The sequence below is a fragment of the Pteronotus mesoamericanus genome, unplaced genomic scaffold (genome assembly GCF_021234165.1).
Source record: "Pteronotus mesoamericanus isolate MK-2021 breed Mesoamerican mustached bat unplaced genomic scaffold, CSHL_Meso_final scaffold_550, whole genome shotgun sequence".
In the NCBI taxonomy this organism is placed as follows: Eukaryota; Metazoa; Chordata; class Mammalia; order Chiroptera; family Mormoopidae; genus Pteronotus; species Pteronotus mesoamericanus.
In genome coordinates this window covers 1,101,049-1,120,529 of record NW_026555322.1, presented here as the reverse complement: position 1 = coordinate 1,120,529, position 19,481 = coordinate 1,101,049, and the positions used below count along the sequence as shown (strand labels likewise).

The 19,481-nt window shown below is 43.9% G+C and overlaps 1 protein-coding gene across 1 annotated transcript; it reads left to right on the top strand.

Annotated features, from left to right (window-relative positions):
* Positions 1–476: 476 nt before the first annotated feature.
* Positions 477–16,461, top strand: LOC129061200 (nuclear RNA export factor 2-like). Its single transcript, XM_054561852.1, has 20 exons — positions 477–573; positions 790–943; positions 1,567–1,650; positions 1,761–1,865; positions 1,980–2,060; positions 2,175–2,244; positions 2,391–2,479; positions 2,598–2,705; positions 2,879–2,988; positions 4,838–4,874; positions 5,384–5,452; positions 5,537–5,592; positions 5,734–5,841; positions 5,962–6,020; positions 6,126–6,241; positions 6,337–6,379; positions 6,950–7,022; positions 7,575–7,757; positions 16,222–16,282; positions 16,417–16,461. The coding sequence occupies exons 1-20, from the start codon at positions 542–544 to the stop codon at positions 16,459–16,461; spliced, it is 1,683 nt and encodes a 560-aa protein (XP_054417827.1). The 5' UTR covers positions 477–541.
* Positions 16,462–19,481: the final 3,020 nt, after the last annotated feature.

The window sequence follows — 19,481 nt, the reverse complement described above, 5'->3', positions numbered from 1 at the left end:
AGAGAGGCAAGATTCACATGCCTTCCTGATGTGTGGCCGGCGTCCAGTCTAACCCACGGATGCATACACCTCTGTTCTTTATACATCCTGCTCCATTTTTAAAGAGTTTCCACACAGTTTCCTCCTCCTCTCCCCCTCTCCCTTCCTCCTCTTCATCCCGCTCCTCCTTCTTCACCCTGCACGATTTGTCCCCGGCTAGCATCATCTGTCAGATAAGGCTCTCCTATCCGGACAGGCAGAGGAGTTTCCTTTCTGGGGTTTGAGGGACTGGTCCCTTAGGGCAGGGTGGCGCTTTGCTTGCCCTGCCATGGTGATAGCCTGAGAGATGGTACCTGGCAAGCGGGCACAGACGCATCTCCAAACTTGCATTCCCCCCCCCTCCCTTGTTTCAGAGGACAATGATGCTGGTAGCTCACCTCAAGGAAGAAAGAAAGGTTGGGGTTCTTTTCGAGGTAATTTGGGCAAGAGGAGCCCTCATTATCAGCACGGTGGATATGAGCTTCAGCCTTCACACCTCCAGAGGGATGATGGAGACGTGGAGATGAGGGGTGTCCTGAAGTACCAAGTCAGACAGTAAGTGACCGGGCATCCTGGTTTGCATGTAGCAGTCCATGGGACGATGCAACCCTTTCACTCTCTGTGGTTTTATTTTTGTTCTTCTCTCACTGGAAAACTGAAGAGTGCTAGAAGTGAAATCATGGTTCGGCAACTGTAGTCCTGATGTCAGAGAAGCAAGAGAGTATAGAAGACTTTCTTAGCATTTATGGCCACCCTTCTTCTTCTCCACAGCACTCCCTATACTATGGGACATGACAAGAGGAGAGTGAAATGGCATAGTGAAGGCCAAATCCGTGTTACTCTGTGGAGTAACAGGAAACATCTCACGAGAGAGATGGGGGAGGACACAAGAGATGGAACCCAGTCCAGTTGGTTCAAGATCACAGTGAGTGTCCTGAAATAATGTATGGGTGTGCGGGAGAGAAAGGTCAGGTGCACTCCTGCTGGTCTCACGTAGAGACACTCAGTAGTTTGCTGGGGACAGTTTACAATCTGTCCTTTTTATTACTAGGAGTTAACATTCTTACTCATCTAAGGGTGCTTTCAGAGAAGCAATATAAGGAAACAGGCTGACTGTATGGAAAACGGAGGAGGCTGTCTAAAGGCAAAGGTGGAACTACCACCACTGCCAAGGAAATGGAGCAAGTTCACCCTGGATGTCTCAGTGTGGCTCAAGCTGAGTGTGGGAGATGGGGGCGGGGGGGTCGAGCGTCTGGAAAGCTTGTCAGAGGGTCGAGCAGTATCCTAGATAGGATCTCCTGGAGCTTTACAAAAGGAGGAAAACGTCTAACCTTTTAAGTTGATTATGGGGCGGAGAGCTTTGCATGGCGAGATAACGGATTTAAGCACCCCGTATTTGGCACAAACGTAAGAAATCATGCCAGTGATCCCTTCTTTAAACGTCCCTTAAAGCTGAGTAGGAGTTTGGGAAAATACTGTGTGAGGCCTGTTCTTCAGCCTTATTCCATGTGGTTCCTCCTGCCTCTATGCTTTTCTTTTGACCTTTAGATTCCCTTTGGAAAAAAGTATGACAAGACCTGGCTAATGAATTCACTCCAGAGCCATTGCAGTGTCCCCTTCACTCCAGTGGACGTAAGAGAGGACGGTGAAGCCAGATGAGGGGGCACAGGGAAGGGGGAGAGACCTGGCTCAGCTGGGGCCATGGGCCTCTGACACTGTTGTTGTTGCTTCGATCCCTGTAGTTTCATTATGTGCAACACAGGGCTCGGTTCTTTGTCCAGGATGCTAGCGCTGCTTCTGCACTGATGGATGTCAGCTACAAGATTTGCGATGAGGAGAACAAAAAGGTGTGTGTGGAGGGCATTATCTCTACTCAGTCCTGAGGAAGGAGGACAGGCAGAGCTGGTCAGCTTCTTTGCAGCTAGAGTTCCCGGTGCTTATCCCTCCTCTTCTTCCTGCAGATACCTATCTTTGTCAATACTTCTGCTGTACCTTACTCTGTGCGGGATAAGTTGGCGCCAGAAAAAATGGAGCAGCTAAAGGTAACGCAGTCTCAAGGGTACATGTTTGCCTCAGACCCACCTGTTCCTCCTCTAGTCCCCGATTTCCCAGTCACCACCACAGCCTCAGAGCTCAGTCTCCATCTCCCTCTGCAGCTGACCATGAGCAAACGATATGAGGTCTCCCGGAAAGCTCTTGATCTCCAGAGCCTACGCTATGACCCAGGTACGGCTGACAGCAGTAATTCTGGGGCAGGTGAGGGCAGAGGTCACTGCTTGGGAGGGAGACTTAGGGATGGTAACCAGGGAAGGTTTGCTTCTGGTCCTGGACCCCTATCAGCCTTCTCATTCCCTGCCCTTGACTTCCTGAAGACTTGGTGGGCCACGGCATTGACATAATCCTGAATCGCAGAAACTGCATGACCGCCGCCCTGCAGATCATCAAAATGAATTTCCCGGAGGTGAGGCCTTAGGTCCAGTTCTGGTGTTATGGCTGGGGGTGGAACAGATGGGACGGAGAGCAGTTTTGTCTCCGAGGTCCCAGATAGGAACCGTCACTCTAACTCTTCTTTCCCAAAGCTGTTGTCCTTGGACTTGCACAGCAACAGACTCTTTCAGCTGGATGGCCTGTCTGATATTACACAGATGGTCCCCACAGTCAGGATCCTGAACCTGTCCAAAAATGAGGTGAGAGAGGGACAGATCAGAGTTTGGTTGAGGGTGGTGGGCAGTGGTTATCAGAGCGATGATGGCGGGCAGGCACAGGCACCTGTGGGTAAAGGAGGGGGCTGTGGGTTCAGGGGCTTGGATGTCCCTCTTTCCCTGGGACTCTTTTTGGACTTCCTCCCCACATTTTTCAGCTTAACTCCACCTGGGAGTTGGGGAAGATCAAAGGCCTGAAGCTCGAAGAGCTGTGGCTGGAAGGGAACCCCTTGTGTGACACCTTCCCAGACCAATCTACCTACGTAAGGTCAGTGCGAAGCCCTGTCACCCTTCCTGGGGACCTTTGATCCCTGGGAGCCCCGCCACAGAAGGTGGCATCCCCGGTGCCTCCTCTGAGAGGACCACAAGCCCCACCTTCTCTTTTCTGTGCCCGTCACCTATGCGTAGAGGTCTCCTCTCCCTCCTCTGACCTGCTTAGCTGCTCTCCTGGTCTGGGGTCTGGCTCCTGACTCTGCACCCAGTTTCCTCTAGGGGCCCGCTTTGTGACTCTGCCTCTAGTTTGCTCTAGCATGCCACCCAACAGCGTGCTCCAGGGTGCAGGGCCTCCCCTCCTCACCAGGACTAGGAGGAGGCAGATACTGCGGAACGTCCTCCACCCCAGAGTCAGGCTGAGACAGGCCTTCCTGCTTCTGAGGTGACACAGAGTACCCCTATCCTATTGCGGGAGGAACCTTCTTTCCCATGCGTCAGAACGGTCTCCCCCTCGAATGCCAGGTTGGCATGGGGACCTTCCCCGCGCCCTGTGGCTGTCATCACGACATCCGTTCTTTTAGTGCAATGCCAGGGGATGGGGCACCCTTGGGAGAATCCAGAGTTCCCTGAGTCAAGAGGCCAGAAGTGAGCCAGCGCCAGTGAGCAGAGGGCCTCCCGAGGTAGCAGTGGAAGGCAGAGTGCAGAGGGGGTTGAGGAGAGGGAGGGGCAGTCCTATTAGGGGCACTGCCCCTCCACACATCCCATCACCTGCCTGGTCCTTCAGAGGAGCCCTGGGACGTCAGCCATGGGAAGGATTCCTCAGGCAAGGAACCAACTAAGACCGGCACAGGTGCACAGGAGCCATGAGGAGAGAAGGCGGTGATCATAAGAGGGGGCCACAGACCCCCAACCCCATGCTGAGCTGGGGCCCGACCTTTACCCCTCCTGCGAAAGGTCTCCTGGGCCCGTGGCTGCTGCGTCTCCGACTCTGAGTTCAGACTGAGCCCCCGCAGTTGACAAAGGCTCAGTCAGCATCCAGGGGCCCTTCGGCCAACAAGTGCATGATTTCCATCCCTCGCTGGAGACCCAGGGCCATCCAGGGACAGTTGAAGGAAAGGGCTGCTGTAGGGGAACCGTGTTCCCTTCCTTCTTTCTCCTTATCTGACGCCATCCCCCACCACCAGAGCAGAGCATCTTTCCCTTCGCTCTTTTTCCCCTTTTCGCTCGTCTCCACTCCCCTATGTCTTCCCAGCCTCCTCTCCTATCTTCAGCCCCCTTCTTTCTTCTTCCCCCTCCCTTTCCCTCCCTGCCTCCGGATCCCTCCCTCACTCCCCTCCCTGCTCCAGCATCCTGAGCCATGCATGGGGTGGGCCCTGGTCCTGGCAGGATGCTGGACCCCCAGTGAGGTAGCAGAGCCCTAGGCTCCACCCCCCTTCCCACTTCTCTGGAGCCTTCACTGGGGACCAGGAGGAAGAAAGGGAGGCAGGGGAAGGGAAGAAGCCCTGGAGTCTGAGACCCAAGTGCTGTGTCTTGTGGCCCTGGAGAAGGGAGTGAGGGCCCTCTGGATGGGAGCTAACGAGCAGGATGGAGAGGGATTGAGGGAGAGGGAGGGCAGGAGGGAAAAGGTGACGGAGGGAGGGAGGAAGGGAAGCGATGTGAATGTGAAGGTGTGGAGCGAGATGAGGAGACTGTGTGTTTCTGAGACTCCGTATGGCAGAGGGTCAGTGCTCAGCAGGGAAGTGGGCCCAGAGCCCTAGAAATCAGAGGCTGAGGAGGGGAGGGGCTGCTGGGTGGGCAGAACACCTGTCTCTGTTCATGCCATCAATGCCATCAGTGTTTTAACTAAATGGAAGCACTGCAACCCAAACTATCAACCATGTCTTTCTGTTTTTCAATTTGGACAGTGCCATCAGGAAATGTTTCCCCAAGTTGTTACGCTTGGTAAGTGCCTTCGTTCACCATCGCCTCTACTCACGCTGACGACCTCCACACCTGCCCTCAAGCACTTTGTTTGAGTCTTGCTTAAACTACGCGTTTGCTTCAGACCCTTATCCATTTTGGGGGACATGGACTTCTGAAAAAGACATGAATATGATCTCTGTGGAAATGTACACACAGAGAGAGCGAGACAGGGAGAGAGGCAGGGAGGGAAGGAGGTGGGGAGGAACAGAGAGAGGCAGGCAGGTAGGCAGACACACACACACACACACACACACACACACACACACACACACACACACACACACACACACACACACGTGTTTCCAGTAACTGCAGAGACTTCCAGGACCTCATGATGCAGACGCCCCCTGTAATCTTGGCCATTGAATTTCCAGGTCCTTTTCACTCCTGACCTCTGTCCTTCACTATCCCATGAGCCCATCCATTCCCCTAATGATTCAGGACAAGTTCCCTGGTCTACACTGCCAACTTCCTCTCCCCTTCTCCAGGATGGCCGGGATTTACCCCCACCAATTACCGCTGACGTTGACAGGCCCGACCTAATAAAGCCCTACAAGGTGAGGGAGAAAGATCAACATTTGGGGTATTTATTGCAAGGGAGGCTTTATCAGCCACATTGCCTCAAATGCCTTTGATTCCAGGAACGGTATGAAGGATCTGATGTTGTGAAGAGTCTAGTGCTGCAGTTCCTGCAGCAGTAAGTACCCCTGGGTCACCCGGAAGGAGGGAGGCCTGGCACACACCGGGCCACCCAAGCACGGGTTTGCTCATGAGAGTTTTCAAGTCCCATTTGAGGTCCAGACCATGGAGATAGACTGTCTTCACTGTCCCCTCACAGATACTACTTGATCTATGACTCTGGAGACAGACAGAGTCTCCTCGGTGCTTATCACGATGAGGCCTGCTTCTCCCTGACCATTCCTTTCAACCCGAACGATCCAGACCCGTGAGTATCGCAGCTCAGACTCTTCCCCTGGGCTGTGTGGCTCCCCAGCAGACACAGGCCAGCTCATGGGAACACCCACAGTGGTCTCAGACTACCACGTGCTGTTTTCTTTTCTGCTAGAAGCAGCTTGTTCGAGTACTTCAAATATAACAGGAATATGAAGAACCTCAAGGACCCCAGTGCGTGTGGGATGGGGAAGACTGGGCAGGGAAAGGGGGCATGAAGGGGTCAGTCACAGGGCCCTGGGTGTGGCAACCCTGACCTTTGCTGTCCTTCCCCCACAGACCTGCGCTTTCAGCTGCTGAAACATACAAAACGTGACATTGTGTGCTCCCTCAGTGTGTTGCCCAAAACTCAGCATGACTTCAGCTCCTTCATCTTGGACACGTGGTTCCAGTCGGTGAGAGCCCCCTTCCTCCCTCGGGCTGGCCCAGAAAGATGCAGGTGGGTGGGAGGTGTAGACGGTGACCGAGCACCTGCATCCTTCTCTTTCAGGAAAGCATGATCTTCGTCTGTGTCAACGGGGTGTTCAAGGAAGGTGAGTGTGTGTAGAGTCCCCTCTCCAGATGCCCCACTTGTCCCTCCTGCAGGCTGGGGTCTCTCTCAGAACTCTCCCAACTTCCCCCGATCCCTCCCCTTTTTCTCCTATTCCCTCTGTGTTCTCCTGCTTCCACTCTGCCCCCAACCCGCCTTGGTCTGACCCGCATCCATGCCTGTCAGCCCCACACAGCTGGAGTGTTAGGGACACAGGTGTGGGGTTTGGTGGCTGTCATCCCGGATCCTTACTCTGAGAACCTGGGCCGGTTGCACGTAACTCTCATTTTCCTCTTTTGCAAAATGGGTCTAATAATGCCCACCTCTTGGGTAGCTGCAAAAAATGAGTCCAATGAACTTGTCGAGTGGTTGTCCTAGGACGGAGTAAGGTCCATGTCAGTGGGAGAAGATTGCTCCTACTGTTGCCCTCCCCATTCCCGACACCCTGACTCCCAGGGGACAGCTGTTCTCTTGGGCATGTATGGAGTCTGACCCTGACTGGGGAACGCAGTGGGGGTGTGTGAAGCATTGTGACTCTAAAGGGGTGTTGTTGTTTTTGTTGTTGTTGTTGAAGTGGAAGGAAGGTCTCAGGGTTCTGTCCGTGCCTTCAGCCGGACCTTCATCGCTACCCCTGCCAGCAATTCCAGGTGAGTGCTGTGCTCTGGGTGGGAACAGGCAGCCCAGCGTGGGCTCAGGTGTGTGGGTGTGTGGCAGTGAAGATTTGTTGTTTTCTCAGTGTTGTGGGAAGCCAACAGGTAGATCCAAGGATCTCTCTGGCATTGGGGTAGGAGTGGGGGCTCTGGAATTAGAACACTGGGTTCTGTTTGTGACCCCAACACTAACTAGATTTATACCTTAGTGAAATCTCGTGACGTCTCTGTGGCGCTATGTGTTCCTCTGGAAAATGGGGTTAGACTGTCTTCTCCCTTGGTCTGTTTTCCCGAGTAAATGGAGCAGGGTTAGTCATACACACATAGTGAGCCTGGTAGACTGTCTCTCCAAGAGTGAGCTTAGTGGGAGGGCAGCGCTACCCAATGTGAAATCTCGTGGGAAGGTTTAGTCAGGCTATGGAGGATGAGGAATCTGTTGGGTAGGTTTAGTCAGGCTATGGAGAATGAGTGGTGATTGAAGCAGGATCATTGTTGAAGGTGTGGGTTTGTTCATTCATCTGTTTTCTGAGGACACATTTTCCCTTCCAGTATGTTCATCGTGAATGATGAGCTGTTTGTGAGGGTCGCCACCACCTGTGAGTCTCAGAGGGCATTCTCTATCACAGTGCCCACACCTTCCTGCAGTTCTGAGCCCACCCTCTCCCAGGAGCAGCAGAAAATGGTGCTGCTTTTCTCCATGCAGTCTGGCATGAAACCGCAGTGGTCTCAGAAGTGAGTGCTGTGTGTGCATGGGGATAGGAGGGAGCGGGGAGGAACAGAGGACTGAATAGTGGGAATTTGCAGGTAATTATTTTAGATCTGTTTATTTTTTGCTACAGAAGTTTACACGTGAAAAATAGTTTCATTTTATGCTAATACATTTAAATATATCATAACTACCTGTTTTTCCTACTGTGCGTACTGTTTTGAAACTTCTTTTATTTATTAATTATTAATTATTAACACCAGCATAGTTTCCTCTCGATATTTGTTGAGCTAGCTAACTTGTTCCTGGTAAGATCTGTATATTAAACAACTGAATTCCAGTAGGCCATAAGCTACTTTTATTGATAGATATTTGTCTTTTCGCTGTTTTTTCAGCATTACTTGTAGTGCCATCTGGCCATCCTGGGGCATACAGCTTGGTAAACTCAAGAGGCTTCCTTCTGTAGCCTATATTTAGCAGTGATATTGTGTGGTCAAACTGTCTCCACTTTGGCCCTCAGGGAGATCACCTTTCCTCCCCCATCACAGGTGTTCTTAGTACAATGACGAGATGATACCAGAACTTAAAATTCTTTACTCATGAAGAAGTGAAGCCTGAGAATTCAGAGATAAAAGTAAACAGGTCTCCATGCTTTTAGCAAGGCTAAGTGGACAGAAGGCAGGAGGCCTGGGGATGAATCTCAGGGTGGCTGGCTCTATTGTCTTCTCAATGCTCTCTCTTGACTTTCTCCAGATAAACGGCAAGATCCCAGAGGAAGCCTTCACACAGTGACCTAGGATCTTGTAAAGAAAGCCCAGGAAAGGAGCCCTTAGGTGTTCGTATTTTCATCCTCATCACATTTGTTATATCTGTCCCCCAACCTGAGGTTTTGGGATGAGTCTGCTCTAGGAATTTAAACTTTTAATATTGTTTACCCAAAGATGAATTGAAGAAGTCAGTTAAAACTGAATATTGACTTAGACCAAAGAGCATTAAATGAAGAAAAAGAAAGGTGGGTACAGTCAGTGTCAGTTCAGGAAAGCTTGTTACTTTTTTAAACGGAAATAAAGTAAAGAGAAAGAATAAACAAATGTAAATCTAGTCTCTAAAAAAGAATATAAGAAGGTAAGAACACAAGAAAATAAGAGAAAAGGAAACTTGTTGAAGAAAACATAGAAGAGTCATTCTTTGGGACGAATCTACTCTTGGATTTTGAACTTTTTAGTTTTGTTAACTTAAGGTTGAATTAAAGAAATAAATTGAAGTGTTTGGTTCCATGAAATTCGTGTTATTTGAATTTCCTAAGTGGATAGTGACTTGAACCTCTAAAAAGAGCCAAATGATGTACAAGTATTCAATATGCCTTTTTGTCAAGTTACTTTTCCTCATTTTCTTAAAAAAAAAGAGAGAAATCACATGTTTCTTACATATAATGTAATTTCGCTTAATGAAGTTGTCTCTGTTTCTATTCATCAAATTGCTTTGCTGGTGAATTATTTACCCATGGGAGATAATTTAAGTGAAAGAATTACCAGGCATTACAGAATCCATTCTCTGTTTGGGTTTGTGTGGGTGTTGGTGGTGCTTTGTTGTTATTGTGTCTTTGTTTATGTTTCTTGATTTTCTCCAAGAAAAATGTATGAAGAGAATTAGACTGATTTTTTTGTTTGTTAAATCTAATTTGCTGTGTATTTTTGTATTTCATAGTGCCGAAAGTGGAAAATGAAACAGTCTATAATAATATTAGACAATATATAATTTTCAAAGTACTGATACAAAATCAGTCTCTATTCTGGAAATGTTTATATTATATTAAAGTGTTTTCTACATTTAATTTTATGTAAATGATCACTTCCCAGCCAAAGGTGACTTTACTTTGAGAGGAGGAGGGGAAATAAACAGTTTGCACCTCTGGGGAGATCACATTATAAAGCTGTAATAATTTTATTTCTTCTACATCTTGCTTAGTAGAAGCCAATATCCAGACTTGAGCTCAGTTGTAAGTTAGAGAAACATAACTGGCTATATACTTAAAGGTGAAGAAGGAAGGATTTATAAGTGAGAGTGGGCTATGAGGGTGCATTACCTTTAAACTGTTTCCTCTAGATTATTATTATTTTTTATTCTAGTGCTCCCTTTTTTTATGATAGGCACTTCCTGTAAGAATTTGAACATCACCGTAGTATAGAAGGAGTGATAGCCTGGGAATCCAAATCTCCAGATTCCAGTTTCAGTAGTACCATCAAGTTTCTGTATGACTTTGTTGGAATACTATGAGAATTCAACATGGAGTCATTAGGGACAGGAATAAATAGGCTAGAGTGTTCCCTTGATGTGTTAATCCTGCCAAAAAGTAAATAAATTTAGATAGTGATGTATCTGCACTTAGGCAAGTCATTTAATAGTTGGTTTTTCTTGAGATTTGAATAAAATGGTGAATATGAGCTGAAGTATATTATGATTGGTTGGGTTTATACCTGGATGAATGAATAATCCAGAAGGGATTTAAGTGGTACCTGAATTAACTTTTATTCCACAAGCCTGTTGGTATAAGATTATTTGGCGCTATATTATCACTTTCCCTGTTTCTAACACATCTGATATACTGGAGAAAAGGGGGAAGAAGAACCCCAATCAAGCAAGTAGACTGTCGGTTAGCCACAAAAAATGGCAAATTCTCTTTCCTGAACTTTCCAAGAAAGCAACATTTCTTTTTTCACAAAAAGAATGTGAGCCAATATAAATTGTGAGCATTGTTAGAATTGATAAGTTCTTTTGCAGAAGTCCATTTTGTGTTTAAATCTGGGGGATGGGAATTCAAAACTATACATCATAAGAATATTCACTAAGATACCAAATTACTGTGATCTTTTCAAAGTAACTTAAATAGATTAAGAATTCATTAGAATTAGCCACACAATTTTAATCAGCACTGGATAAATCAATCATACAAATTTTAGACATTAAAATCATTTAAATTGGGTGGTGTGGCAAGTTGGGGGAGGGATAAGGTTGTGGTGCCAACTACATTATTGAGAGGGTCACCAGCTCATGCTCTAGAAAGCACTTTTTAGAAATTTTAAGACAAAAAAAAAAAAAAACCTCTAGGACAAAAATAAACGTCGTGTTATGCCACCGTAAAAATACACTTTCTGTTAACCAGAAAGTGTTGTTTTCCGGTTGAAGCTGGGGAGAAGGACCTGTGCACAACTTTGGCACATTTGCTTTGCTCCCAACTTCTGCATCTGAACACTTGGAGGTAAGAGTGTAAGTCAAGATATATAATCCAAAACGAACTCCACTTCTGGAGTTAAGTGCCGAATCTAGTAAGATAAAATTTAATTAAGTATCAAATTCTGCATTTGGCTATGGAAGACACTACAAAAACATATTCGAGGAGACATAGTTTAAGATATTGCATGTGGAAACAGTGTTGGGACTTTGATTACAGGCTTGGTTTGAAAGAGTAGTATGCTCATCCAGACATAAGATCATATATGCTCTAAGGCAAGTTATTGAAGTCAGTATTCAGACAAGCAAATTAATAGCCTATAGCTTCATTGGCGTATCCTCAAATGAATAGAAGGCAGACAAAGGCAAATCTGGATGAATTTGGAAAATGATTTTCAATAACTGGAGCTATAGAAAAAATTAAATTGATTACCTTGTCATGCAGATAAGAAGAAATGACTGTCAGCATTGAAGCAAGAAAGAACCTGAGAAAAACATAAGAACATTGGGTTTGCTCCAGGGTAGGATTTAGCTCAGGGATTGTTTGGCTGAATAATGGGAAGTCATAGACAATGTGAAAAAATAAGCATTTGGATATTTTTGCTTCCAAAAATAGTAGGCCCATGAGAAAGGTAACCTAAGTTTAAGATGATACATGTAAAGTTTTTATTTCAAGTAGTGTAATACTCAGATGACATCATCTTTTACATGGAAAATCTAAGGAATCCATTTAGAAAATATTAGAAAAGATAAACAACTTTAGCACAGTTTCAGGATACAAAATTAATATTTCCAAATCAGTTGCATGTTTATATGCTAATAATGAACTAACAGAAGGGGAAATTAAGTAAACAACCCCATTTACAATGGCTTCAAAAAGAATAAAATACCTAGGGTAAACCTAACCAAGGATGTAAAAGACCTGTTGTTGGAAAATTATAAGACAGTGAAGAAAGAAACAAGAAGATGCAAGTAAGTAGAAGCACCTACCATGCACATGGAGAGGAAGAATTAACATCATTAAAATTTCCATGCTACACAAACAATCTATAGATTCAATGCAATTCCTATCAAGATTCCAATGACGTATTTCACAGAACTAGAACAATATTTCAAAAATGTATATGGAACCACAAAAGGTCCTGCATAGCAACAGTGATCTTGAGAAAGAAGAACAAAGTTGGAGGAATCATAGGACCTGATATCAAACTGTACTACAAGGCCATAGTAACCAAAACAGACTGCTACTTGCAAAAAAAAAAAAAAAAGACACATAGATCAACGGAACAAAATCGAGAGTCCAGAAATAAACCCACACCTTTATAGTCAACATTTGACAGAGGAAGCAAGCACATAAAATGGGCTAAAGAGGGTTTATTCAACAAATGGCATTGGGAAAATTAGACACATATGTGCAGAATAATGAAACTAGACGACCTTCTTTCACTACACACAATAATAAATTCAAAATGGATCAAAGATATAAATGTTAGACCCAAAACCATAAAAATCCAGAGGAAAACATAGGCAGTAAAATCTCGGACATTGCTTGTAGCAATATTTTTTTGATATGTATCCCCAGGCAAGGGAAACAAAAGAAAAAATAAGTAAATGGGACTACACAAAACTAAAAAGTTTTCACACAGCAAAGGCAATCATCAACAAAATTAAAAAGACAACCCACGGAATGGGAGAACATATTCACAGATACATCTGATAAGGGGGTTACTATCCAAAATTTATAAAGTGCTTACAAAATTCAATACCAAAAATAAAAATCTCCAATTAAAAAATGGGTGGAGGACTTTCCATGGAAGACATACAGATGGCCAATAGACCTATGAAAAGATGCTTAATGGCAGTATTTATCAGAGAAATGCAAATTAAAACCATGAAGAGATACCATCTCACACCTGTCAGAATGGCCATCATCAATAAATGAACAAACAACAAGTGCTAGCGAGGATGTGGAGAAAGGGGAACACATTTGCATTGTTGGTGGGAATGCAGACTGGTGCAGCCACTGTGGAAAGCAATATGGAGATACCTCAAAAAAATTAAAAATGGATCTGCCTTTTGACCCAGCTATCCCACTTCTGGGAATATATTTAAAGGAACCCAGAACACTAATTCAAAAGAATATAAGAATTCCTATGTTCATTGCAGCCTTATTTACAATTGCCAAGATATGGAAGCAGCCCAAGTGTCCATCAGTAGATGAGTGGATAAAACAACTATTGGACATTTACACAATGGAATACTACTTGGCTATAAAAAAAGAATATTTTACCCTTTGCAACAGTATGGATGGACCTGGAGAACATTATGCTAATAGAGGTAAGCCAGTCAGAGAAAGGCAGATACCATATGATTTCACTCATATGTGTAACTTAATGAAGAAACTGAGATAACAAGGAAAATTGGGACAGACTCATAGATGGAGAGCAGGATGACAGGTAGTGGGGGCGGGAGGTTAGATGGTGGAGGGATTGATCAAAAAGGAAAAAGGACTCATGGACATGGCCAACAGTGTGGTGATTTCTGGGGGCGGGGATTACGGGTACTAAATGGTAATGGAAAAAATACCATAAAGATTATAAAAAGATCAATATACAAGAAGCATTTGTATTTTTCTGCACTATAATGAACAATCCTAAAATGAAATTAAGGAAATGGCTTCATTTATAATAGATTCAAGTAATAAATACTTAGGAAGACTAATGTGAAAAACTTTAAAGTCTTCAAAATGTATTTTTTAAATTTTAAAAAATATTTTATCTATTATTTCTTTTTAGAGAGAGGGGAAGGGAAGGAGGAAGAGAGGGAAACATCGATGTGTGGCTGCCTCTCATGCACCCCCTGCTGGGGGCATGGCCAGCAACCCAGGCATGTGGCCTGACAGGGAATCGAACCGGCAATCCTTTGGTTCGCAGGATGGCATTCAATCCACTGAGCCATGGCAGCTAGGGCTAATTTTTTTTTTAATATTTTATTTTACTTATTTATTTTTAGAAAGAGGGGAAGGGAGGGAGAAAGAGAGGGAGAGAAACATCAGTGTGTGGTTGCCTTTCATGCGCCCCTTTCTGCAGACCTGGTCCACAACCCAAGCATGTGCCTTGACTGGGAAATAAATTGATGACCCTCTGTTTTGCAGGCCAGCACTCAATCCACTGAGCCACAACAGCCAGGACAAAATATTTTTGAAATGAATTAAACAAGACCTAAAAATGGAAGGATAGGCTGTGTTTATGATTTGCAAGACTTAATATTGTTAAGATGGTAATAGTATTCAAGGTGGTCCATAGATTCAACACCATTCCAATCAAAATCCTACCTGGCTCCTTTCAAGAAATTGATAATGTCATCCATTCACATGGAAATGCAGTGGACTTAGAATACTAAAAATAATAGCAAACAAGAAGAATAAATTCGAAGGGCTCATAATTCTCAATCCTTAGAATTTCAAAGCTTACTGCAAAGTTATTGTAATCAAGACTGCATTATAAATTTAATTTAATTTTATTAATTTAAGTCTATATAATTTAATTAACCAATGTCATCCTATAAATTCAATAAAAAAGAAAAAAGATTGTATGGTACTAACATTTGAGTAGACGTATAGATACATGCAATAGAATTGGGAGCCCAGAAATAAACGATGGCATTTATAGTCAGTTGAATTTCAACTAGGTGCCAATTATTAAAATTTAGATAAATTAGTGTTTTCAACAATTTGCACTGGAACACCTGAACATCTACATGTGAAAAAAATGAATTTTGAACCTTACCAAACACCATATATAAATATTACTAACAACAGACAAAAGACTTAAATGTAATATCTACAGCTATAAAAACTCTTAGGAGCAAACAGGTGTATATCTTCATGACCTTGAATTAGGCAAAAGTTTTTTATAAATGACCCCTAAAGTACAAGCAACTAAGGAAACAAACAACTTTCACTTCATCAAAATAAAAAAATATTTTGCGTGTTTAAAGACCTGATCAAGAAAGAGAAAATGCAACCACAGAATGCGAGAAAATCTTTGCAAATCTCATATCTGATAAGGTGTACTTTCCAAAATGTCTGAAGGACACTTTCAACTCAACAATACAGACAAACAACCCAGTTTGAAAATGAGAAAATGATTTGAATAGACATGTCTCAAAAGCTGATATGCAGAAGACCAAGAAGCACATGAAACTATACTCAACATCATTACTCACTGGGGAAATGCAAATCAAAACAACGAGACACCACGTCATACACACTAAGATGGTTCTTGAGTGAAATAGAAAGTAAGTGTAGATGAGGATGTGAGGATATTAGAACTTTCATATATTACTGGTACAAATGCAAAATGGAGCATTCGCTGTGGAAATCTTTTTGGAAGTTTCACAAAATGTTAAACATGGAGTTACTATATGAGTCAGTAATCCCACTCCTAAGTATATAACAAGGGATACGAAAACATACGTTCAAGCAAAAGCTTATACCGGAATTCTCATAGCAGTATTATTCTACTCGGAAACAACCCAAATGCCTTTTAGCTGATGAGTGGATAAAAAAAAAATATGGTACATTCACATAGCAGAATATTTTAAATTCATAAATAGAACACAGTTCTTACCCACGTCATGACATAGATGAACCTTGAAACCATTACACTAAGTAAAAGAAGCCAGAGTCAAAAGCTCACATATTGTATGACTTCATCTACACGAAATGTCCAGCATAGGCAAATCCACAGGTACTGAACACAAATTTGTAATTGCCAGGGTCTAGGGAAAGGGAAGGAAGAGGGAGTGATCTCTTATACTTAAGAAGTTTCTTCCTGAGGTGAGGAAAATATTTTGGAATTAGATACTTGCAATGGTTGCACATTCTTGTAATATACTAAAAAGCACTGAATTGTACACTTTAAAATGGCAAGTGCTATGGTAAGTGCACTATAGATCAATAACGTATAATTGGAAACTTGCATTTTTAGGTTTCCATTTGTTGTTTTCTTGAATATCTTTCTTTGTCAACATTATTAAGCTCCCGTGGTCCTCTGAAGAGCTCTATTTTTCTGTTTTGAATGCTAGTGACAGAGGTTTTGGTTTTCACCTGGTCTTTCTTCCTCATTACACATAGTGCTCTTTCTGTACATCTGCCCCAGCATCGATTTAGCCACATAGACTTAGTGGTGGCATTGCATGCTCAGCGTGTCTGCACTGTGGTACTACGGGAGATCACCTGTTCTTCTCCCGCTCCAGGTGCCTTCAGGAAAACGAGTGGAACTACACCAGAGCTGCTCAGGTCTTCACTATGCTCAAGGTGAGGTCTGGGTACCAAGTGGGTTAAAGATGGATGTTTCCGGGCCTTTGGGAAGGCCAAGAAAGTGGAGCCTGGTGCCCTCGAATGAAACTCAGGGAACTGGTTCTTCTGACATCCCGATTCCTCCCCTGCAGATGAAGGGCACGATCCCGGAGGAGGCCTTCAAACAAATCCCTTAAAAAGAGCCCTTGGACGTCATCTTTGTCTTCATCCCCATCGCTCTGTTTTCTCTTTTCTCCACTCTGTTTTCTCTTTTCTCCAGCCTAAGGCCATACCCATGATTGGGGCTGGAGGCCTGGCTGACTAGGAAGCTGAAATTACCTTCTAGAGTAACATAAGCACCTGAAGGGTCATTTGTTCTGACTATTTCCCATTCACGATTGCTGTTTTGTTTCCCATAATAAAAAGTGATGTTACACATTGTATGTTGCATGTGTTGGATTACTCTTCCCCCGCCCTACCATGAGCCAATGGGTCCAGGACTCGAAGGTCCTTCCTTCTCCACCCCCAGCTCTGCCATTCACCTTGGCATTCCCTAGCAGTTATGTCAGGCTTGACTCTATAGGTGGTTTGCCAATAAATTCTGATAACAAGGGACACATGCTGTTTCCAGGGATGGCCTTTGAAAAGTGTGACTCAGTCAGATGCTCTACCTAGAAGCCTGCAGAAGCAGACATGGGTCCTGGCACAAAGAGCTTTGCAGGGGATGCCTAATACAACATGTATGAACCTTAAAGCATTATGCTAACTGGAGGAAATAAGTCACAAAAGACCATTTCATGGTCCAAATGTATCATTCCATTTACATGAAACATTCAGAATATGAAAATCCATAGATATAGAAAGTAGTTTAGTGTTTTCCAGGGGCAGGAGCAAAGGGGAGAGAGGACATGACTGCTCAATGGATGTAAGGTCTGCTTTTAGGATTTTGAAAGTGTTCCTGAACTAGACAGTGAAGATAGTTGTACAAAATTTGATTGTACTAAATGCCGCTGAATTGTTCACTTAAAAATGGTTAACAAGGTAAGTTTATGTTACATGACTTTTTCCACAATGAAAAAAAAAAGCCCACTAAAGTGTGGATGAACCCTGAAAATAACTTTGCTAAGTGAACAAAGCCATTTATATGAAATAATCAGAATAGGTAAACCACAGTGGCAGAAAGCAGATTTGTGGCTGCCAGAGGCTGGGTGGAGGGAAAATGAGATGGAGTTCTTAAGAGTATGAGGTTTGATGGTTATACAACATTGTGAACATACTTAGTGAGACTGCATTGTACACTTTAAAATAGTTACAATGGTAAATTTTATGCTGTCTATACTTTATCATAATCTTTAAAAATGATACTGAATTTTTCATGACTCTAATATACTTACTAGAGAAATGTGGAGCCCTGGATATTGTGATTCAGTGGATTGAGTGCTGGCCTGAGAAGCAAAAGGTCACTGGTTCGATTCCTAGTCAGGGCACATGCCTGGGTTCTGGGCCAGGTCCTAGTAGGGGGTGCGTGAGATGCAACCACACACTTTTCTCTCCCTCACTCTCCCTCCCTTCCCCTCTCTCTAAAAATGAATAAATAAAATCTTTTTAAAAAATATAAATTAAAAATAAGTGTGGAAAATACTGAAGAGTATAAGACTAAAGGGGGAAAAGCCCCTCAAAATCCAAATCATGAGCACAATCAACACTGCAGATTTTTCCTTTTCTTTGCAATACTCTCATATGTAACTTATCACCAGGATAGCATCATTACAGAGAACATATTTTTCAGTTGCCATCATTTCTTTGGAATTTTCCCTACATTGAAATCTTCCAAGACATTTTTGAAACAAATGGCAAAATACAACAAATGAACAGAAAAATAGTTGAAACAAGGAATGGAAGACATAGAAAATTTTGCAGGAAGAAGAGTCAAGAGAGTATGTTTTTATAATGGGAGAGAATCAATATGGCAGAGGAGTGAATGGAAGTCACACTGACATCCTCCCAGGACCAACCTGGAATTACAACTAAATTGGGTAGAAATCACCTGGAACAAAAACTACACAATAGCAAGAGAGGAGCCTTACAACCTCGGAGACAGAAGAATCGGCTTTAGTATAATATAACTGGTAAGGAGTGCAGTAGAGATTCAAGAAGGCGGGTGAGGCATGCACGGGCAGCAGCACCAGAAGGATACTGAAAGGGCCAGTTGGATCCCCCTGAGAAGACTGGGGTCTAAACCAAAAGCAGGGATCTCCAGCCTACAGCATCAGAGCCCAGAAAGTACACAGAAAACACCCAGCTGCGAAAAATGGCAGGGTTGTTCTCTGCCAGAGACAGGCAACTGGAGAAGCGAAGAGGTGTATAAAGGGCCAACACATAAATTTTTATTTGCAGCTACTTACGCTGGTCTCTGGCAATGGCTGGGACAGAGTGAGCTAGAGATGCCTGAAGACATGCTTTGGAAGGAGGTTTTGGGGAGAGAACTGAGAGAGGAGCTGGCTGGATTTTTGTTCTGACTCATCCTCCGTGTGGCAGCATCCATCTTAGGCAGAGACCACTCCCCCGAAGCAGCAGCAGCATCAGAGCACCCAATAGCCCCAACCCCAGGTGGGATTCCACCCTGTCCTGTGCTGTCTAAGCCGCCTCCCTAGGGCAGAGTGACTATATTAACAGCTGAAGGAGACAGACACAAACAGATTTTTGGAAGTCTCAGCAGACTGCCTAAGGGCAGATAGGGTCAATATCTGACATCATCAGAGACAGATCCAGAAAGGAAAAAACAGTGGTCTCCAACCATAGAAGTGCACACCACAAAGTCAGGAGATCAACACAGATCCATTTAAGAAGTGGAAGCCAAAAAGAAGAGTCTCACAAATAATGGAAAGACAAAGAATTAGCCCCCAGTCAAAGGGAAAGGAGGAATCCCCAAAAAGAGAACAAAATGCAATAGAGGCAAGTCAACTATCAGATATTGAGATCCAAACAACTGTTATAAGGAAGCTCAATGAGCTCAGTGTGCTCAGAGAGAATTACCAAAAAGTGCAGGGCAACTACAAGGAACACACTGCAAATACTACATCAGCATTGAAAAGGACATAGAAACTACCAATAAGAGACAAGAAGAAATGAAGAACAGAATTTCTGAATTGAAGAACACAGTAGAAGGAATCAAAAGCAGGCTTGATGGAGCCGAGGATCGAATCAGTGAGCAGGA